Genomic DNA, 23646 nt, shown 5'->3' on the forward strand with positions numbered 1-23646 from the left:
CAAATTACCCAACTGTGCTTAAATTACTTTTATTTTATTTATTTGGATTTTGCTCACACCTTTTTCAGTAGTAGCTCAAGGTGAGTTACATTCAGGTACACTGGATATTTCTCTGTCCCAGGAAGGCTCACAATCTAAGTTTCTACCTGAGGCAATGGAGGGTTAAGTGACTTGCCCAAAATCACAAGAAGCAGAAGTGGGATTTGAACTGGCCACCTCTGGATTTCAAGAGCAGTACTCTAACCACTAGGCCACACCTCCACATGATGTCACAAACCCTTTCTTGCTCTGTAGACTTCTTCTTACACAGTTAAACAGCAAAGTTAGATGACAAATATAGGGGTTCCCTTTTTTCCGAGTACCATATATTAGGAGCAGTGGTGTAGCCAGACCTGACATTTTAGGGGGGGGCCCAAACTTAACATGAGGGGCACTAGGCATATAGGTGTGAGTAGTGCTTGGTATACTCATAAGTAATGCCTTAGAGTGCACTTGATGATGGATTTCTGAGTAAGCAGTCTGCCCAACAGTTGTCCTCCATCAACATAAACCCCATGTACACTTATGAAACCTTTGGAAACACTGACTTTTTAAAATATAGTCACATTATCCCATAACTTAAACTTTGCCGTTATGGTAGACTTGAGTCTGGTCAACATCTCAACACACATCATAGTATCCTGCAAAATACAGTGGTGGAAATAAGTATTTGATCCCTTGCTGATTTTGTAAGTTTGCCCACTGACAAAGACATGAGCAGCCCATAATTGAAGGGTAGGTTATTGGTAACAGTGAGAGATAGCACATCACAAATATGAATTTATTTGCATTCTGCAGAGGGAAATAAGTATTTGATCCCCCACCAACCAGTAAGAGATCTGGCCCCTACAGACCAGGTAGATGCTCCAAATCAACTCGTTACCTGCATGACAGACAGCTGTCGGCAATGGTCACCTGTATGAAAGACACCTGTCCACAGACTCAGTGAATCAGTCAGACTCTAACCTCTACAAAATGGCCAAGAGCAAGGAGCTGTCTAAGGATGTCAGGGACAAGATCATACACCTGCACAAGGCTGGAATGGGCTACAAAACCATCAGTAAGACGCTGGGCGAGAAGGAGACAACTGTTGGTGCCATAGTAAGAAAATGGAAGAAGTACAAAATGACTGTCAATCGACAAAGATCTGGGGCTCCACGCAAAATCTCACCTCGTGGGGTATCCTTGATCATGAGGAAGGTTAGAAATCAGCCTACAACTACAAGGGGGGAACTTGTCAATGATCTCAAGGCAGCTGGGACCACTGTCACCACGAAAACCATTGGTAACACATTACGACATAACGGATTGCAATCCTGCAGTGCCCGCAAGGTCCCCCTGCTCCGGAAGGCACATGTGACGGCCCGTCTGAAGTTTGCCAGTGAACACCTGGATGATGCCGAGAGTGATTGGGAGAAGGTGCTGTGGTCAGATGAGACAAAAATTGAGCTCTTTGGCATGAACTCAACTCGCCGTGTTTGGAGGAAGAGAAATGCTGCCTATGACCCAAAGAACACCGTCCCCACTGTCAAGCATGGAGGTGGAAATGTTATGTTTTGGGGGTGTTTCTCTGCTAAGGGCACAGGACTACTTCACCGCATCAATGGGAGAATGGATGGGGCCATGTACCGTACAATTCTGAGTGACAACCTCCTTCCCTCCGCCAGGGCCTTAAAAATGGGTCGTGGCTGGGTCTTCCAGCACGACAATGACCCAAAACATACAGCCAAGGCAACAAAGGAGTGGCTCAGGAAGAAGCACATTAGGGTCATGGAGTGGCCTAGCCAGTCACCAGACCTTAATCCCATTGAAAACTTATGGAGGGAGCTGAAGCTGCGAGTTGCCAAGCGACAGCCCAGAACTCTTAATGATTTAGAGATGATCTGCAAAGAGGAGTGGACCAAAATTCCTCCTGACATGTGTGCAAACCTCATCATCAACTACAGAAGACGTCTGACCGCTGTGCTTGCCAACAAGGGTTTTGCCACCAAGTATTAGGTCTTGTTTGCCAGAGGGATTAAATACTTATTTCCCTCTGCAGAATGCAAATAAATTCATATACTTTCCACAATGTGATTTTCCGGATTTAATTTGTGATGTGCTATCTCTCACTGTTACCAATAACCTACCCTTCAATTATGGGCTGCTCATGTCTTTGTCAGTGGGCAAACTTACAAAATCAGCAAGGGATCAAATACTTATTTCCACCACTGTAATTACTCCACTGATGCATATCTTTCAACTTGCTTTATAACAAATATAAACACCTTATTAAACTGTATTAATAAAACAGGTAAATACCTTTGAAGTACCAGTTTAAATATATATCCTAAGAAATCTACCATCTCTATATATAAAAGGTACCTCCAACGTTCTAATGAAGCCTCCAGCCGGACGTTTGAGGCGGTTTAGATATCCGGTGTGCCCATGAGTGTCTGCCCCGCCCTCGCATCACAACGTGATGATGTCGAGGGTGGAGCAATGACACTCGAGGGGCGAAACGGACAAGGCACAGGCGCAGAGGCGGAGCAAGAAAAAAAAAGAGCATCCCGACACGGAGCGAACCAGGAACAACGTGGGACGGAGGGAGGGAGGCAGGCAGACAGCCTCAACGTCGGAGGGCGAAACGGACAAGGCACAGGCGCGGAGGCGGACCAAGATTGCCGCTCACCACACTCCCTCAGAGTTCATAGAACCCCGGCAGAGAGAGAAGGGGAAAGCTGAACGCGAGGCTGCTGTACTGTGCTTCTCTTCCTCTCAGCTGGCATTACTTTAAAGCGCTGCCTCCATCAACCTCGGGGGGTGAGTGGCGGCCTCCGGGGGGGGGGCAAGTGAGCCATGGCCCTGGGGGGGGGGGAGTGAGTGCCCCATGACCCTGTGTTTGTGTGTTTGGGTGGGTGGGAGGGGCTGCAGTTGCCGGGGTTCTGCAAACATTGAGGGACTGCGGTGAGTGGTTACCTCGGGGTGGGGGGGGGGGGGAGTGAGCGACCACCGACCTGGGGGGGAGGGGGTGCTGTTCTCGGAGGGATGGAGGGAGGGGGGCCTGGAAATCAGAGGACACAGAGGGAGGGAGGGGCCCTGAAAATCAAAGGCCACAGAGGGAGACGGGGGGAGAGAAAGGGAGGAAGGGAGGGAGGGGACGCCTACAACTCACAGGGGACAGGGAGGAGGGCCTACAACTCAGAGGGCAGAGAGACAGGGAGGGGGATACTCTATATGGGTGAAAGGAAACATACAGAGACATATGGAGAGGAGGGGAGACCAGGGGGAGAGAACAGATTGCTTGATGTGGACAGGAGGGGACGCCAGTGGACAGGAGGGGACGCCAGGGGACAGGACACACTACACTCACTCAGACAGACAGACACACACTCTGGCTCTGACTCAATCACACACTCACTCATACTCACTCGCACGCTCTCTCTCTCTCACACATACTCTCTCCTAACAGTTCCCTTAAAAACAAAATTACCATTACAGAACCTTGCTAGCGCCCGTTTCATTGCGTTCAGAAACGGGCCTTTTTTCCTAGTAAAAAATATTGACCCCTAACACTGCCTACTGAACTACCAAGCTGTTAATTTAAACATATATTTTGCATCCAACCCCCATAACTCCTCCTTGAATGGATTCAAAGCAGGAAAAGAGCATTTCCCTAGGAACTCACCATACAAAACAGTTGATTTTTGGGATAATCTCTGTAAAAATATAGACCCTTTCCAGTCACAAGCATATTGTGAAGTACCTGCAATACAAAGCCTACAAAAATCACTCAAGACCTATAGAGCTAATCTGCTTTACCATAACAGCAGTAACGTACAGAAGTAACACAACCTAGGAAAACACAATACAGTAAATATTGCAGTCGGACCTAGAACATCAATATGCCTGGGAAACTGAACAAGATGAATTATTAGAGATGCTGAAATAGAAACTATGTAAACAGAGTATCTGGCCTCAGTCACAAAGACAACACAACTAGATCTTTGCCAGGTACAGAGTAAATGAGGACAAAGTTAAAATAAAAATACGTAGACAAAAATTAAATTTAAACCCCAAGAAGCCACACTCTACAGCAGGGGCATATCTGAAGTTCGGCAGTAGGGGGGGCCAGAGCCAGAGTGAGGGGGCACATTATAGCCCCCCCCCCCGCCGCCGCCCCCCTGGCCACCACTGCCGACCCCCCCCTGTCGCCGTCACCTACCTTTGCTGGCGGGGGACCCCCAACCCACGCCAGCCGAGGTCCGCTTCCTCCTGCCTTTAAAAATATTCCTTCAGCTGGCGGGGGACCCCAACCCCCGCCAGCCGAGCTGAGGCCTTAAGTTGTTCTTCGTCCTCCGTGTCCGACCATGCTGTTCAAAGGAGCTGCTTCTCTGAATCTAGTTTTGGAGTCTGACGTTGCTGCACGTTGTACGTGCACACGTACAACATGCAGCGACGTCAGACTCCGAAACTAGATTCAGAAGCAGCTCCTTTGAACAGCATGGTTGGACACGGAGGACGAAGAACAACTTAAGACCTCGGCTCGGCTGGCGGGGGTTGGGGTCCCCCGCCAGGAAAGGTAGCCCAGGCGACGGCAGGGGAGGGTTGGCGGTAGGGGATCCAGGGCGAAATCTGTGGGGGCCCAGGCCCCTGTGGCCCCACGCAGATACGCCCCTGCTCTGCAGGCAGTGCAACGTGAGAGAAAGAGAAACAGCACTCTACACTCTGTAAAATATAAAGAAAGCTGTGTAAATTTACTGTAAAATTGACATTTTCCATTCACTAAATTTCTTGCCTGGTTGTTTTGTTTTTTTCCACAATCATGTTTGTCCAAGTCTCTAGTTTCTGCTTTCCTCTTTCTTTTCTTAACTCTCTTTACAAGATCTCCAGTCCATCAGCCACTTCTTCTCTCTTCCTGTCTTCTTCACTTCCTCTGCCTTATCCATCTTTGACTTTCAGTATTCCTTCATTTATTTTTCTGCCTATCTGCTCAGACTTCATTCTTACTATTCAGTCTTCAATCTTCTTTTTTTTCACATCTATTTACAGCTTTTCATCTCCTCACCCCAGCCCCCTCTTTCGTCATCCTATTATTGCCCAGTTTTTGCTAACTCTCCTCTTTCTTCCAGCACCTCTTTCTCTCTCCTCCCTTCTGCACAGCACCTGCTCTCTATTTTCACTCCTCTGACCAGTGCCTTCTCTATCTTTCTCTTGACCCCTCCATCCAGCATGTCTCACTGTCACCCTACTCCCCCTTGTATCCAGCATCCCTCTCCCCCTTCTACATCAGCATCTCTCCTATATCCCTGCTCCTCCCATCTCCAGCATTACCCTCTCTGTCCCCATCCCTATCTAATGTACAGCACCCCTCATTGTTTTTTTATTCCCCCCATGCCCAGCATCTCCCCTGTCTTCCTACTCACCCCATGTCCAGCATCCTCCAATATCCCTTTTTTCTCCCTACCTGATCTAGCATAATCTCTCTTTCCCCATTCTCCAAGCCAGCATCTTCCCTCATTCCCATTCTAGTACTTTCTCTCTCATTCCCACATCCTGATTCAGCATCTCTATTCAGTCACCTTAATCCTCCACCCTCCCCCACCCCGTGCCCACTATATCCTCTTCTCTCCCCCTTTGTTGTTTGGGCATTTTATTTTTCCTAATTGGGCTGGTCCAAGTCTTTCTACTTTCCTTGTGTCAGTCTTCTCCTAAATTCTTTTCCAGGTTTGCCTTTCCATTTCTTTTCTGTCCTTTGTCTTTGTCCTTTCCTTCTCTATTTCTGTCCAGCTCTGATTTTATGTGAGTTTTTTTCACTTCTCACTCCTCTGCATTTATATTTGCCCATTCAGTTTCTGTCATTCTACTTTTCTCTCAACCTCTAGTCATTAATCTCTTCATTTTCACAACTCATCTACCTACTGTTTTCTCTCTCATCCCCTCTCCAGCACTCCTATTGCCCCCTCTCTCTTCTTCCCCCATCTCCTATCCCTCCCTATCTTTCACCTGCTTCCTAGTCCCCCATTTCCATCCTCTGTACTCACTCTCTCAGACCTCATCTACCTTCCATTGCCTCTCATCACCTCACCAGCCCCAGCTCCATCCCTCACTCTCATTCCTTCTCTTGCCTCCAGACCATTCTTCTTACCCTGTACCTCATCTCCTATTGCTTCTCTTTCACCATCTTTTTAGCTATATTTCTGCCCTCACTCAACCCCTTCAGAAACCTATCCTCTTCCTCTTATATCCCTCCCCAGTGCCCTTATCCCTTTCCAATGCCTCTCATCCTTTCTCCATTCTTCCAGGTCAACCTTTTCCCACACTTCATCCCCTCTCTCTTAGCCTTTATTTGATACCATCATTCATTCTCCCAGCCCATCAACATACACACACTCGTACCTATCAATTGCCAAGTACTCACTATCAACTCAAAATTCTCACTCCATTTCTCCTATTCAAAATTCCTGCTCTGCTCCCCAGCACTCTCCCACTTAATCAACAAGTCCCAGTCATCTTCTACTCTATTTTCCTACCCCTGTCCTAGCCATCTGTTCTGTTCTGCCTCCCAAAGTCCCATCCATCTTCTGCTCTGTTCCCCTTCTCCCCTCCCCCAAGTACCATCCATCTTCTGTTCTTTCCAGGATCTCTTGACTGTTTTGATAATTCTTCTGTCCATATCCCTATGTCACTGTCCCTCTTCCTGTGTTCCTATGCCTCACTGTGTTCAGCTTCTCCCTTTTGTATCTTCTGCATCTCCCACTCTAAGGCCCGCATCTCTCCCCTGCCCCTTCCCCATCTCTCTCTCTCTCTCTCTCCATCCTCCCTCTGCAGGTCCATCTTCTCTCTACCCCTCTCTCCCTCTCCCTCTGTGGATTCAACATCTTTCTCCACTTTTCTTCCCCATGCCCTCATTCCAACTCTCTCTTCCCATCCCCACTCCCCGGCACTTTTTTCTTCCCGCCCCTCGGTGCATTATCCATATCTATACCCCCCTCGCACTTCCCCCCTGCGAATGCATTCTCTTCCCACCCACAGAGCCCAACATCTTCATCCCTTCCCTCCACCCACCTATGGTCTGGCATTATCCCCTTCTCTCCCTGCCTTCTGGCGCTGCAGTCTTCTGACCATTCCAGCAGCGTAGCAGATCAAAGCAAGCTTGTCACTTGCTGGCCCCAGATGCTTTCCCTCTACATCATCCTGCCTATGCAGGAAGAAGAGTTCCAGAACAGCAGACAATGAGGCTGTTTTGATCTGCGATGCTACTGGAATAGTCGAAAGACTGCAGTGCCAGGTGACAGGGAAAAAGGGGAAATACCAGACTGTGGGTAGATGGAGGGAAGGGAGATGCCAGGCTGCATGGGGGAAGGAAGAGAGATACCAGGCCAAATGGGGAGAGGAAAAGGTAGAGAGATACCACGTTGTTTGCCCGTGCATCCGACCTGGGGGTCCTGAGCCAAGATTGGGGAGGCATGGCTCCCGAGGCTCCCCTGTAGCTACTTTCTTGATTAGGAGTAGCATAATGTTTAGTGCAGTGGCCTGAAAACCAGGGGAACTGGGTCTGGTTCCTGCTGCAGATCTTTGTGATTCCCACCTCAGTAATTCCCATATCTCTTATTTGTCCTATTTGTCTGTCCTAATTAGATTGTAAGTTCTGTCGAGCAGGGACTGTCTCTTCATATTCAAATGTACAGTGCTGCGTATGTCTAGTAGCGCTATAGAAATGATAAGTAGTAGTAGTAGTAGTAGTGATTCTGGGCAAGTCACTTAACCCTCCATTGCCTCAGATCCAAAATAAGTACCTGAATATATTATGCATACCACAGAAAGGTGGTATATCAAATGTCATCCCCGTCCCCTTTCCCTTTAACAATCTAGGTGTGTGCATTTGCATTAGCTCTATGGCTGTTATAAGGACTGTATCTACCTCTTATGGGAACCTAATATATAACTGTACACTACTAAAAAAAAATCACAAAAAATAATGATATACAATGGTGCTCAGAATTAGCCTTTTTCCCCTGAGCACCATTTTACATCATTATATTTTGTGATTTATTTAGTAGTGTACAGTTATATATTAGGTTTCCATAAGAGGTAGATCTTGTATATAGGGGAACAGAAATAAAAAATGTTTTTCCTGATTTGAATTAGTTGGTGTAAAGATTGTGCCAAATTTTATTTGCAGTTCGTTGGTTTTGATTAGAAGTTGTGCATGCATCTGATTTCATGCTATTCTATAAGAATTGGCACCCAACTTTTCTAATGCATATCTGAAAATGGGTGTGGCCAGGGGTATATCAGGGGTGTCCCAAAACGTTGCTTAAAGAATTATAGAATTCGGCCTAAGTGCGCCTAACTTGAGCACCGGCATTTACACCTGGTTTCAGTAGGGGTAAGTCCAGCACTGAAAAGTTAGATGCGGGATCCATGCCCAACCGTTATTCTATATAAGGTGCTTGCCCTTTAAAGGATAGTGCTTAGTGCCACAGTTTTTTGGTGTCTCAGTTTCAGCATTCTTTATTGAATTCTCCACAATACAGGTAAAATGCTGGGCGATAAGTGCTATTATATAATGACATCTGGACACCTAGATACCATTACATAATAGAGTGGAAGTTTGCATTTATTCACCAGCACTGTGCTGAAAACCGACCACTGTAACTTATGTAGAGAAGGTTCTATGGGAACAGCTAATAATCGAGTTGACAGATGATGGCGTGAGAAGGGAGGCAAAAGGAAGAACAAAAGAACTGGAAGCATTATCATATGAGGAGCTACTTACTTTGTTGATCAAATGGTCTGAGGAGGAGAAACTTTAGTAGTGGTAGAAGGAGAAAAGAATGTGAGAATTTTGCCACACAAAAATGAAGTGGGTGTGAGTGAAAGCAACAACTAGGGAATTGACTGTGGCTGTCAAGCAATTGAGAACAGTAACCGAGAGGCTTTGGAGGAGTAGCCTAGTCCTTAGTTCAGCGGACTTTGATCCTGGGGAACTGGGTTTGATTTCCACTTTGGGCAAGTCACTTAATCCTCCTTTGCCCCAGGAACAAATAAGTGCCTGTATATACTATGTAAACCGCTTTGAATGTAGTTGCAGAAACTACCCATTCCCATCTCTTTGCCTGGTCTATGGCCAGGTGCAAATGTTGACATATTCTATAAGTTACGTGCATAAATGAAAATCCCACCCAGGCACTGCTCATGTCTACACCCCCTTGCAGATACACCTTATGGACCAGATTCAGTAAATGACGATCAAAAATTGGCACTGGAAAAAAAATAGGTGCTAACCTCCAGATTCTATATAGCGTGGCTAGTGTTACATGCTGAAATCCAAGCGTATTCTTTAACATGCGTAACTTAATTGGATTAACAAGCCAATCAGCATTGTTAACAGCAGTTAACAAGCAATAATGAGCACTAATTGGCAATAATTAGAATTTACATGCACAACTCCCTAAACATATTTTGTAACACATTGCGCCTAACTTTTAAAGTGTGCAAGCAAAAAGGCACATGTTATGTGCGTTCCAAAATGTATGTGTGCTGTTATAGAATATGGCCCTCTGTGCCTAAATCTACGCGCTGGGATTTACGCCACTTTTTCATTGGTGTAAATGGATGCACATAGTTTTAGGCACTAGAATATCGATTAAGCATATTCTATATATTGCGCCTAAATCTAGGCTCTGCTTATAGAATATGCTTAGATGGAAATGTTTTCTGCATGAACTTTTTAAGCGTCATATATAGAATCTGGCCCTAAGCACTATTCTATAAACGGCACATGCCCTTTATAGAACAGCTCTTAGTGCTGATTGTCATGGTAACTAGGGATCAGCAACCAGAAAATATTTGTTTCCTTTTTTTTTTCTGTGTACCATCCTACCCATTCTATAAACTTGCATGTCCAACAAATTTCCGGACCCAAACTAGGATACCTCCCAGGTAAGTAAGCAGTTAACTCCAAGAAATGAACCAGTATTCATATTAGCCCTCTCCTCAAGTCACTTCACTGGCTTCCTATCCGTTTGCACATAGAGTTCAAACTCCTCTTATTGACCTATAAGTGCATTCACTCTGCAGCTCCTCAGTACCTCTCCACTCTCATCTCTCCCTACATTCCTTCCCGGGAACTCCATTCACTGGGTAAATCTCTCTTATCTGCATCCTTCTCCTCCACTGCTAACTCCAGACTCCGTTCCTTTTATCTTGCTGCACCTTACGCCTGGAATAGACTTCCTGAGCCAGTACGTCAAGCTCCATCTCTGGCCGTCTTCAAATTTAAGCTAAAAGCCCACCTTTTTGATGCTGCTTTTAACTCCTAACTCTTGTTCACTTGTTCAGAACCCTTATTTTATCATCCTCACTAATATTCTCTTATCTCGTTTGTCCTGTTTGTCTGTCCTAATTAGATTGTAAGCTCTGTTGAGCAGGGACTGTCTCTTCATGTTCAAGTGTACAGTGCTGCGTACGTCTAGTAGCACTATAGAAATGATAAGTAGTAGCAGTAGTAGTGTTCCTTTTAAACTAAACAAGTCTCTCTCCGTGTTTCCCTTGGAAGTGTTTGTTGTGCAGCACCATGTATCTGTCTTGGTCTAGGCTTTGACCTTGCATGTGGAGGGGCCCATAACAGACCAGTTTTGACATCATTCCACTCTGCAACCTACTAACTAGCCTAACTAATAAAACAGAAAGGAAGCCTCCCTGTCTATCTCTGCACAGCAGAAATACTAACTGGGAATTTTAAAAAATTATCGCACAGTTAGGCTGTTTTACTATTTGAAAGCAAAAGATAATTCACTTCCCTTCTAAAATACCTCTACAGGAGCATGGTTTCTGTGTCCCTGGTTCACTGAGGATCACTTAGATGTACTCAGGCCCCCTTAGCCACACTCAGAAGAAATTGCGCTTGGCCCGTGTTTCAACCACACTCTATTTTCCAAATTTACAATAATCCAAAGTACAAGATGCTACCAAATTTCCTTGCAAAAGTGTCCAAAAATTAAATAAAAATCCCAAATGCCCATCCTGAAAATTAAAATAAGAGCTCTGCTTCTGGCATAAATGAGCAGAGTCCAAAATGCACATTTCACGAGGAGCCCACATGCAATATGGCCAGGAAAATCAATTACAATTATTTTTAAGTAGAGGAGTGTGGTAGCCGTGTTAGTCCACTTAAGGTTATCAATAGAAATCAAACAAAATAAAACATGGAAAAGAAAATAAGATGATACCTTTTTTATTGGACATAACTTAATACATTTCTTGATTAGCTTTCGAAGGTTGCCCTTCTTCGTCAGATCGGAAAAAAAAAAAAAAAAAAAAATTCTATTGAATTATTTTTAAAAATTTCCTAGCTACCCAGTCCACCTTAAAGAGGCCTCAGCTTCAATCACAGCCTAGTCTCTGCTCTAGAGCTCAATCGTGCATGAGCAAAAAACTGTGCATACTCCAGAGCTCCAGTGGCCAGGCCCAGACCAACCATTTTCTTAGCCCAGGAGCCTTATTCTTTGTTGGAACCACATTGCGGAAGGTCATGGCTGCCATGGCTGCAGCCCTGGGACTGTGGACACTCTCCAGACCCATAAAAAAGGGTCCAAGACTGGCCACTAATGTTCCTGATGGGCCAGGAACAGGCTCCACAGGTACTTTTTAATATCTTGAAGCCCCATTTACATTATGGCCCCCTAAAGCTGTCTCCCAAGCCCAGACCCAAACAGGAAGTTGGTCAGCAGTTGCACATGAATTAAAGCATGTGTAAAAGCCACTGAGAAAATCTTCAAGGATATATGTGCTTGTGTTCAAAAATATGGAATGTATATATATCTCAAAAGTCCACCCAAACAATGTCCAAAGCACACCTCCTTCCAAATGGGCATGCTACCAGCATACACATAATGTCTCTTCTAAAACTGCTGCTTACACGTGCCAAATTACACATATAAATCTACTTTTTGCATGTGTACAGGGCCGGCTTAACCTATGGATCAGGTGAGGCTCTGACCCAGGGTGCCGGAGATAAAGAGCACCAAACGCCTGAGCCTGTGACGTCACTGGCCCTATAGGTTAAACTGGTCCAGAGCTTACCTGGCAGTGTTGTGTGTGCCGGGGAAAAAAGAAGAACCAGCAATCCCCTTCCTCTTTTTTGTCTCAGGCCACCTTCCCCCATCTACCTTTAAAGGCAGTTTTCCCTTCCCAAGCATAGACAGCATTTCATCTAATGCTACCCGCATCAGCCCTGATGTCTTTCTTCTGCTGCACTCCGGCCCCTCCTTTGACATAACTTCCTGTTTTCACAGGGATGCAGCAGAGGGGAGGTGCGGTGGCTGATAAGGTAGGTAGTGTTAGGTGATCGGTATTCAGGAGGAGGAGCTGCCTTTAAAGTGGGGAGGATGGCCTGGGGAGAGGGGTGTGTCAATGGGAAAGTGCCAAACCAAAAGTTGGCTCAGGGCACCATAGTACTTTGAGCTGGCCCTGCATATGTAAATGGAGTCTAACCCTCTAAAATCACTTTCTTACTGCTTCCCAAAAGTTTGGCTCCTTATCACTCCTCAGTGGTGAATTACTCACCACAAAATTAAAAAAATAAACTGTTTTGCACCATGTTCGGCAAATAGAAAATAAAGATACTGCACAGCAAAAAATGTGAAAAAAAAAGATTCAATCAATATACAGCAACATGAGCTGAGGGAAATCCCCTATCCTGGCTCAGTCCTGCATAATTCACACATTCCCTTAAACTTACCTTCTGCTGTGTTTTGTTGTTAAGCATGGCAAGCTTGTACTGCACCAGAGAGTAAATGTCATGAAATGACACAGTATCCATAGGATTTGCCTTCCATTTCACAGGCCCAGACAGATTAATTGTAATGGATCTTTCACCACTGTACATGTTGACTACAGGCGGATCAATTTTGGCTGGACAAAAAAAACCCAAAAACAAATGTAACAATACAACACATGTGAAGCATCAAAATGCAAATTTAATAAACCTGTCAGATAGATTGGCATGGCCTTTTAATCTCAAATGGTGATCTGAGGCCGACAAACCTATATACTTTTGGGACATGAGCTTTCTAGACTACATCCATCCATCCCTTCTTCTTTAAATATCTGACCTGTGTGAAATCAACATCTGTTTTGTACTACAAAATGTGTTTTGTTGGTACTGTAAAAGGCATCATAAGCTACCTAGACTCCAGTTTTCATAGCCCCTGTTTGGGTATGCCCTAAAGAAAGAAGAGCCCCGCTCCCCTATTTGTAGTTCAAGACATGGCTGCGGTGTTCCAAAAATTAAAAAAAAACAACAAAAAACCCTTATTGTTTTCAGCTGAAAAACTGCAGTTGCCAATTTCTAATGCAATAGCAGCATACATGCACAGAAAAATAGTTTACAGATAGATCCTTTCTTCTTCTTAATTTAGGCTTCTGGAAACACCTCCTTCCCTTCCTCTCTCACCCCTTCAGGACTCCGTGACATCCCAAGGACCTATTTTGGTGCCCAGTACTCCATAGCTCAGAAAATCTCTCCTTCTCCTGGAATCCTCTGGACCATGGATGCAGAATCAGTGGGCCAACTTCTCCTCGTTCCTCTTCTCAGACTAGAACACGAATACAGAGCCTAGCAGAGCAGTTATGAGGCCTCCTTTGTTAGGTCATCTAAATTTTTGGATTCACTTCTCTCGGTACGCGAGACCCAGGGTTGGGTTCTACCTTCCTGGATCTTGTACTCACAACTGGTTCCCCAGGGAACGAGCAGACTGAATTCCACGATCATCTCTTCCCTAAGAGTTCAGAGGCACTCTTTCCCTCTAAGACACTCCACTAAAGGATGGACTTTGTAGCAGTTCTCAGTTAGTGGCTGGCTAAAACTTCACATGAATTCCCTCTGCACACCCATTGAACCAAACCACTGAGAATACTCTTGGAGAGGAGCACCCAGCTAATGGTCCAATCCAGTGCTTATCTACTACAGGCATGTACAGTTTTTCAGTTGTTGCCCTTTTTTCCCGTGCGCCTAGTGCCAATTCTTTAACATCATCGTGGCACCAAGAATCAATTACAGAATATTAGGATAAGGTTGGCATTGAGGTGACCATATGGTGTGCCCTCTTATACCATGTCAAAGGCAGGCATAAGCTGGCACCGTTCTATAAACTATGTGTGCAACTGGGAGACATGTCCATAGCCTGCCCATGCTCCACCTCCCTTGCAGTTGCTATGGCAATTAAGTACTACCTTATAGAAAGCACCTGTCAATTAATGGTGCCTTTGAGGTGCCCACAGCTTATAGAATTTCCCTATCAATGTTTTACTTATAAGGGGGCTCTGTTCACCAAATCCCAACGATTCTATTTTAATGTAGTTTTAATGTAGTTCCAGGTTAGCCAGTCTACTGTGGAATACACTTCATGTCTGCTATGGGTCTTTTGTTAATCAGGGGGTAGGGATTAGAGATGTAATTGGGAAGGGACTGGGGGATCAAGGAATTGGATCAAGGCATTGGGGGAAGATTGGGGGAAAGAATTGGATGCTGGGGGAGGATTAGATGGGGGCCCAGGAAGGGATATCAGGCGGTTAGCTTAGCGGGGTTTAAAAAAAGGTCTGGATAGCTTCCTAAAGGAAAAGTCCATAGACCGTTATTAAATAGACTTGGGGAAAATCCACTGCTATTTCTGAGATAAGCAACATAAAATGCATTGAACTTTTTCGGGATTTGTCATGTATTTGTGACCTGGATTGGTCACTGTTGGAAACAGGATGCTGGGCTTGACGGACCTTTGGTCTGTTCCAGTGTGGCAATACTTATGTACTTATGTGGGGCATGGGAATGTATTTGGGGAGTGCCGCCATGGCATTTCTCTTCCTGATTACTTATTTATTTCTGCAAGGGCTGCATCGCTTAAGCTTGTGCGCTCTGGTGCTGTATGTACTGTGGCGCTCTGTGGTATGACTCTATCCACTGTTCCCACTAAGCTGAGCGGGAGTCCTCCAACTGCATTGCTGCCAGTAGGGGGTAACATAGTAACATAGTAGATGACGGCAGAAAAAGACCTGCACGGTTCATCCAGTCTGCCCAACAAGATAACTCATATTTGCTGCTTTTTGTGTATACCCTACTTTGATTTGTACCTGTGCTCTTCAGGGCACAGACCGTATAAGTCTGCCCAGCACTATCCCCGCCTCCCAACCACCAGCCCCTCCTCCCAACCACTGGCTCTGGCACAGACCGTATAATTCTGCCCAGCACTATCCTCATCTCCCAACCACCAGCCCTGCCTCCCAACCACCGGCTCTGGCACAGACCGTACAAGTCTTCAATATTGTGTTTTCATTCACTAGAGACAGGCAGGTTCCCTGGAGTCCAACAGAGCTTGCCTGTCCCTCACTATTGAAAATGTGATAGTGAAACAGCACCCCCCACTGGCAGGACTACAGGTGGAGGACTCCCCTCAGCTTAGAGGGAACAGTGACTTTATCCTGTGTGGTAAAAGCAGGGCAGATGCTGTGCAAGTTAGTTCTAGTAGCCCTGTACAACTGATTCATTGGTATAGTTAGACTTCTTACCGATTACTGTGGATCCTCTTCCTCCCCTTGCTGTACCTTTTAAGACTGGGCACATTTATACATTAAATTCCACCTCATGTTTGTTTTATTTTTATTCATTCTGGGGCCCTTTTACTAAAATGCAGAAAGCATTAATAACGCATACGTGCTGCAGCAAAATAAAAGGCCTACTGTGGAGTGTGCCAAAACAACCTGCGGCAAGTTTTGGATGAGAGCACCATTTTTGCCCCTCGCCAGGGCCCCTTTTATTGCAGCAGGTGAAAATAGCCAAAAATGAAATGGCGGTGCGGTAAGTTCGCACTTGCCACACGGCCATTTTGGGAGGAGCACTTACCACCACCTATTGAGGTAGTGGTAACAGTCTCGTGCTAACCTGGCAGTAACCGGGCAGCGTGCGAAGCTGCTTGATTACCGCCAGGTAACCTCCTGCAGAAATATTTTCTCAATATTTCTGCTGGCATCAGAAATGCCGTGCGCTGGTGCTGGAACTACTACTACTATTTAGCATTTCTATAGCGCTACAAGGCGTACGCAGCACTGCACAAACATAGAAGAAAGACAGTACCGCCAGAACCCACGTTGGGCTGGCGGTAGTTCCAGGTTGCCACGCGTCAACCCTTTAGCAAAATGGCCCCATAGATCTGAAAATACATTCTATACACCCCCAACACCTCACCCAAATGTAGCTAAGATTATGTGGGCTGTGGACCTCCATGACTACTTTCAGCAGGATTGAGGGAGGACAATTTTGAAATGGCTACATGTACCACGAAAAGGAGTTCAAAAACTGCCCTTCTGATGACTCTGGACATCCATACACTGAATATTTTACTGTTTCCCAAAATAATAGTGATATGGTAAATGAGTGTGCTAATGCTTTACTCACTGTCTATTTTGGGGAAAAAACGATCCGTTTCTGCCCATGTTGAGCAGGTGTAGTTCCAGGTGGCCCTAACTTTGGCATAATACTGATCCTCATAATCGTAGGTTTCATTTGAAAGATCACACCAGGTCTTGCTGATATCCTTGCATTCCAGCTTGTAGTGATAATCTTTTGTACCATACCTGGTTAGATAAAAGACAGTGAATGGAGTAGGGAATTAATGAGTCTTTATTAATAGTCAACTAGTGGTCATATCTTCAGATCTATGGGTCCAATGCATCATCGACCATAACACAGACATGTCGAGTACACAAACACATCTATCTTTTTCAGCACAGATGTAAATTTGTGCTTTGGCATTTGTGCACCATTGGGGCAGGCTCTGGGAGCCAAAACTTGTCAGATTTTTCAAATTAACAGTTAAAGATGTGCTTTCATTTGAAACAAAATGAGAAATTTTGAGAACATTTTTCTTTGTGCCTCAGTTAATTATTTTCTTTTTAAGAATGAAAAGCCAATAATATTTCATTTGTTTCCTTTGTTTCATTTTAAAATCCAAAAAATTAGCCCAATACTCATTGCAAAAAAACAAACAAAAATAATAAAAAAAACAACAGCAAAAAACCCTCCTAGGCCCTGTCCTGATTTCCCTTTTATTTGGCAGAAATTAACAATGGAACCATTTGCAACAGCAACACTCGTTCAGCATGAGTAACTGGGGCTTTCTCCTGCCCTATGAAGAGACATTAGTAGGGCAAGAGAGTTAAGGGATGCACCAAATCAAATAAATGAAAAGAATAAAAATAAAAATGTAAAAATTCTGTGCACACCTTTATTAACGAAGCATGAACAGATTTCTAGCCCATTAGTGAGTCTGAACACTTATTTTGGAATTGTTGAATCTTGGAAAATCTAAACTTGTATTCACTGGATTTTTCTGAACTTTACAGGTTTTTTTCATACCCACCACAAAAAATACAATGGATTTGCAAAGTTGATTTATGGAAACTCAGATTTTCCCTATGAAACTGAAGTGAGCTGATATCCACTTAATTCAAGTATGGCATTCAGTTGTTCAAATGTCCCTACTCAACGTTACATCTTGCACCTAAAACTGCCACTCAAGATAATTTACATGTCAGGGGCGTATTAAAGATGAGATCTGAGCGTTCCTAACACTGGGATGTTTTTCAGCCATAATGGAACAAAACAAAACCGTCCAGGAATAAAACTAAGATGTTTTGAGCTAGACCTGTTTTTATAACGAATTAGGCACAAAAAGGTGCCCTAAATGAACAGATGACCACTGGAGGGAATCAGGGATGACCTCCCCTTACTCCTCCAGTGGTCACTAACCCCCTCGCAACCCCCAAAATGTGATTAAACCCATTACTTACCAGCCTCTATGCCAGCCTCAGATGTAATATTCAGGTCCATTAGTGCAGCATGCAGGTCCCTAGAGTAGTCTAGTGGTGGGTACAGTGCACTGCAGACAGGTGGTCTGAGGCCCGTACCTCCCACTACCTGTTGCACTTGTGGTGGAAACTGTGAGCCCTTCAAATGTTACCAGAAACCCACTGTACCCATATATAGGTGCCCCTTTCACCCATAAGGGCTACTGTAGTGGTGTACAGTTGGGGGTGGTGGGTTTTGGGTGGATTTTGGAGGGCTCAGCTGACAAGATAAGGGAGTAACGGTGAGAAGTGTACCTGGGAGCATTTATATGAAGTCCACAGCAGTGCCCCCTAGGGTGCCCCATTGCTTTCCTGGGATGTATGGGGGACCAGTCTGCTAAAAATGCTGGCCCCTCCTACATCCCAATGGCTTGATTTTCAATGTTTTTTCACTTGTGTTTTTTTTCTGAAAATGAACCAAAACTATAAATGCATAGAGCATAAAAACATCTAGTAAACAGCCATTAAAAAACCCCCCACACAAAATAACAAAACAATAGACATTTTTCTGTTTTGAAAATGGCTAAATTCCCCACTTCAATTTTGGACGTTTTTAGCAAAACATCCAAAACTGGACTCCACATCTAAGAAAAGCAGTAAATGAAACATAACACAACATAACAACATCCTACCTAAGCAAACCTATTGCTATAGCTATGGGCTGCATTATTTTTGAATTTTCCAATGCAGTATTTTCTGAATCATAAATAAGAACAATGAGAAAATAATACATTTCAAACATACGTTTTGTACTTCACTCTATACAGGACATCATCTTCTAATCCTTCTGGTGGCTGCCAGTGCAGGACATTCTTCATATTAACGGAGGAAAAGTGGACATCACGGGGCTTGTGTAAAGTACAGTCTTGTTGCTTTACTGAAATAAACAAACAAACAAAAGAAAACAAAGTGAAGAACTGTGAAAAACAGGCTTGGTTTGGTATCAAGCGGAGTGGAGGAGTGGCCTAGTGGTTAGAGCACCGCTCTTGCAATCCAGAGGTGGCCGCATCAAATCCCACTACTGCTCCTTGTGATCTTGGGCAAGTCACTTAACCCTCCATTGCCTTAAGTACAAACTTAGATTGTGAGCCCTTCCAGGTCAGAGAAATATCCAGTGTACCTGAATGTAACTCACCTTGAGCTACTACTGAAAAAAGGTGAGAGCAAAAATAAATAAATTACTGTGTTACATAAACATTACATTTGCCTGAATTATTTTTCATATGTAGCACTGTCAGAAGGAACATATTGCACTGGCTTCCAATCTCAACCATATGGGGCTAGATTCTATATATGGTGCCTAAAAAATTGTCCCCCCCCCCCCCCCCCCCCCCCCACTGAAGTAGTATTCTATAAGCGGTGCCTAAAGTTCGGCGCAGTTTACATAATTACCGCTTAAGCTGAGAGGTCACGCATAAATGTAGGTGCTGCCATTTGCATGAATGAAAATGTGGCACAAATGCTCGCACCTAAATTTATACACGGAGCACTGTTATTCTATAATTACATGCATAACTCAAAACCACGCCCCTGATCCACCCGAAATGCCCATGACCCTCCCATTTCTGCGCCCCCTTTTTTTGGGCTGAACATAAATTTAGATGTGGATCCTGCACCTACATTTACGCATGCTCAGTCTCAATTAAATCTAATTAGTGCCAATAATTGCTTGTTAAAAAGTCAATTATTGGCACTAATTGGCTCATTATTCTATTAAATTGAGCACACAAATTGGGAGCACGCCTAAATTTGCGGACACAATTTTTGGTGACTTTTATAGGATCATGTGGATGATTCTGTCCATAGCTTCACACCCTGATCAGCAGCACTTTATACATTTTCGAAAATCACCTTGCATCTTGCCTTTAAGAGATAAATACTGTTGGGTTGCTTTTTAACATGTCTCACTAAGGACCATATGTACTAACTTGCAAAAATGTTTATGGATTAGTACCTGTTGCTTCCTAGGAGGGAGGGGCTAGAATAGAACACCCCTGATACTGTAGATACTGAAAAGAAATGGTAGAACTGTGTTCCAGGCTATTTCCTCATAAATTAAGCCCCAAATATAACAAAAGTGCTTATGTTTTAATGCTAAAATCAGGTTAGGACAGCTGTTGTAGTTGGTGATTCAATCATTAGGCATATAGATAGCTAGGTGGCTAGTGGACATAAGGATTGCCTGGTGACTTGCCTGCCTGGTGCGAAGGTGGCGAACCTCATGCGTCACCTACCTAGGAGTTTCAATAGTGTTGGGGAGGAGCTGGCTGTCTTGGTACATGTGGGTACCAATGACATAGGAAAATTTGGGCGAGAGGTTCTGGAAGCCAAATTTAGGTTCTTAGGTAGAAAGCTCAAATCCAGAACCTCTAGGGTAGCATTTTCTGAAGTGCTACCCATTCCATGCGCAGGGCCCAAGAGACAGGCAGAGCTCCAAAGTCTCAATGCATGGATGAGACGATCAGGAACAAAATTACAGAGCATATTCAAAAGCATGGATTAATGAGACAAAGCCAACATGGATTTAGTGAAGGGACATCGTGCCTCACGAATCTATTACATATCTTTGAAGGGGTGAACAAACATGTGGATAAAGGTGAGCCGGCTGATATTTTGTTATCTGGATTTTCAAAAGGCGTTTGATAAAGTACCTCATGAAAGACTCCAGAGGAAATTGGAGAGTCATGGGATAGGAGATAGTGTCCTATTGTGGAATAAAAACAGGTTAAAAAGATAGAAAACAGGTTAAATATTCCGTATTCTCAATGGAGAAGGGTAGTTAGTAGGGTTCCCCAGGGGTCTGTGATGGGACTGCTGCTTTTTAACATATTTATAAATGACCTAGAGATAGGAGTAACTAGTGAGGTAATTAAATTTGCTGACGACACAGATGTCGTTAAATGTGAGAAAGTGCAAAGTGATGCATGTGGGAAAGAGGAATCTGAATTATAGCTCCGTAATGCAAGGTTCCATGTTAGGAGTCACAGACCAAGAAAGGAATCTCGGCATCGTTGTTGATGATACGTTGAAATCCTCTGTTTAGTGTGCTGCAGCGGCTAAGAAAACAAATAGAATGTTAGGTATTATTAGGAAAGGAATGGAAAACAAAAATGAGGACGTTATAATGCCTTTGTATCGCTCCATGGTGCGACCGCACCTCGAATATTGTTAATTCTGGTCACCACATCTCCAAAAAAATATAGTAGAATTAGAAAAGGTGCAGAGAAGGGCGACAAAAATGATAAAGGGGATGGGATGACTTCCCTATGAGGAAAGGCTAAAGCAGATAGGGCTCTTCAGCTTGTAGAAAAGATGGCTGAGGGGAGATATAATAGAGGTCTATAAAATAATGAGTGGAGTGGAAAGGGTAGATGTGAAGCATCTGTTTACTCTTTCCAAAAATACTAGGACTAGGAGGCATTCAATGAAGCTACAAAGTAGTAAATTTAAAACAAATCATAGAAAATTTTCTTCACTCAACGTGTAATTAAACTCTAAAATTTGTTGCCAGAGAATGTGGTAAAGGTGCTTTTCGGGGTTTAAAAAAGGTTTGCATGCCTTCCTAAAGGAAAAGTCCATAGACCATTATTAAAATAGAATTGGGGAAACTCTACTGCTTATTTCTGGGATAAGCAGCATAAAATGTTTTGTACTTTTTTCGGATCTTGCCAGGTATTTGTGACCTGGATTGGCCACAGTTGGAAACAGGATGCTGGGCTAGATGGACCTTTGGTCTGTCCCAGTATGGCAGTACTTATGTACTCTGAGGGTGTCTCGGTGTTACCGCTAGCTGATTTTTATCGCGAGCTAAAAACACTACTGCGGTTTTCTAAAAGACCCTCTAAGAGTCTTACCCAGGGTCACATGGAGCTGAAGGATCTCAATCCAACCCTGGCCATTGGGCAGCAGCGGGAATCAAATCCAGTTCCCCAGATCCACAACCCACTGCGCTAACCATTAGGCCACTCCTCCACTCTGGGGCACGTCTCCATACAGAAAGGAAGACAAAAAATGACTCCTCCAGTATGCTGCAAATGTATTTGTTTGAGGCATGCTAAATACTTTCATAGAAAAATATACCTATATAGCGGTTAGTATTCTGTACAACTCAAATATTTTTCTGTTAGTCCCTACAGACCTGTGGTTCTTAATCCAGTTCTCAGGGGACACCTAGCCAGTCAGGTTTCAGGATATCCACAATAAATATGCATGAGATAAATCTGCATGGAAATCTATCCAGAAAACCTGACTGGCTAGGTGCGTCTGGAGAGCAGGTTGAGAGTCATATGAATTTGGGTGAATTTATTTATTTGTTACATTTGTATCCCACATTTTCCCACTTATTTGCAGGCTCAATGTGGCTTACATAGTACTGTAAAGGCGTTCGCCTAGTCCGGTAAAGAAACAAATACAGGTGGTACTTTTACCACAGCTTGGTAAAAGGGGCACTTAGTGCAATTTCCAGTAATGTATTAATGTACAGGTATTTATATTTCAATGTTTATATTCTTATGTTAAAGTTTCTTATTGATATTTATATTTGAGAATTTATGTTGTTTATATTTGTTTATATTGAGCTCTGCTGTGCCAGAATTTCTACTGTAGTACTGCTTTAACCTCCAATGTGCTGGGGAACTGTAGAGATGCGACTTAAGACATTTACTTGCAATGGCTTGAGATAGGATGATACTTACAGACTACTTTCCATGTCTACTAAACTTGAGACAATTGACACAATGCACAGGAAGCAGGGGTTTCTTTCAAGTATGTTTACACAGAAAATTGTACCGAATGCTGCCAGCAACTGGCAGCTCAGCTAACCAGATAAAAGGGAGCCACAAACTAGAGCACACCTTTTCTGCTACAGTATGAGCTTTCCAGAAATAAAATAAAAATGCACTAAAACAAGTATTCCTTTCAACAAAGCATTATCTTCAGCTCCATTATTCCCAGTACCCTCATGTTCCTACAATGCAGGGTTTGATTTACTCAAATTCAAGGAAACTTTTCAGCAAAAAAATAATTTGTTGACTAATAAGTAAAAATAACCATATTTTATTTAATTTTAAGTGGCTTGGAGTCTTTATGTAATGGAAAAAGCCCTACACATTTGTTCAACCTTTTAGACTGGTCTCTGTTCTGGCTCGCGAACCACATTATGAGACTAATTTTTATAACTAATGTCACATATTTTACAGGAAAAGGACATGGCTGGAAATTGCTCCTGCTTATGATGCTTATCCCAAGATGGCTGCCGGGTTAGCATGGGAGCCCTTCCCGCCTCCTAAATAGGTGACAGTTAAGGGCTCCCTCCGGAAATGGCTGCGTGGCACTTACCGCACAGCCATTTCCTTTTGTTTTTACCTTTTACCCACTGCGGTAAAAGAGGCCTCAGTGTGTGGCAAATCCACACACATGCTATTGCAGGGCTACTTTTACCACAGCTTGGTAAAAGGGGCACTTAGCGCAATTTCCAGTAATGTATTAATGTACAGGTTTTTATATTTCAATGTTTATATTCTTATGTTAAAATTTCGTATTGATATTTATATTTGAGAATTTATGTTGTTTATATATTTTTATATGTACAAGCATATATTTATTTGTATATTCCTGAGTGGGCTGTTTACTGTGTGGTATGTTGATCACTACTCAGTTTTAAAGATTTTTAAGATTTCATCAATGTGTTATTCCTTATTATTTACATTGATTTTGAAACTT

General features: G+C 43.7%; 1 protein-coding gene across 1 annotated transcript in view; it reads right to left on the reverse strand.

The window, feature by feature from the left end:
• Window positions 1–23646, reverse strand: part of IL20RA (interleukin 20 receptor subunit alpha) — a 53777-nt gene that overhangs the window by 15695 nt on the left and 14436 nt on the right. Inside the window, exons 2-4 of the mRNA XM_030198518.1 lie at window positions 18670–18802; window positions 16475–16653; window positions 12767–12939 (exon numbers count right to left, since the gene is read on the reverse strand). Coding sequence (XP_030054378.1) covers window positions 12767–12939; window positions 16475–16653; window positions 18670–18743 — 426 coding nt within the window. The 5' untranslated portion in view covers window positions 18744–18802. The remainder of the gene's footprint in view (window positions 1–12766; window positions 12940–16474; window positions 16654–18669; window positions 18803–23646) is intronic.

The sequence above is a fragment of the Microcaecilia unicolor genome, chromosome 3 (genome assembly GCF_901765095.1).
Source record: "Microcaecilia unicolor chromosome 3, aMicUni1.1, whole genome shotgun sequence".
In the NCBI taxonomy this organism is placed as follows: domain Eukaryota; kingdom Metazoa; phylum Chordata; class Amphibia; order Gymnophiona; family Siphonopidae; genus Microcaecilia; species Microcaecilia unicolor.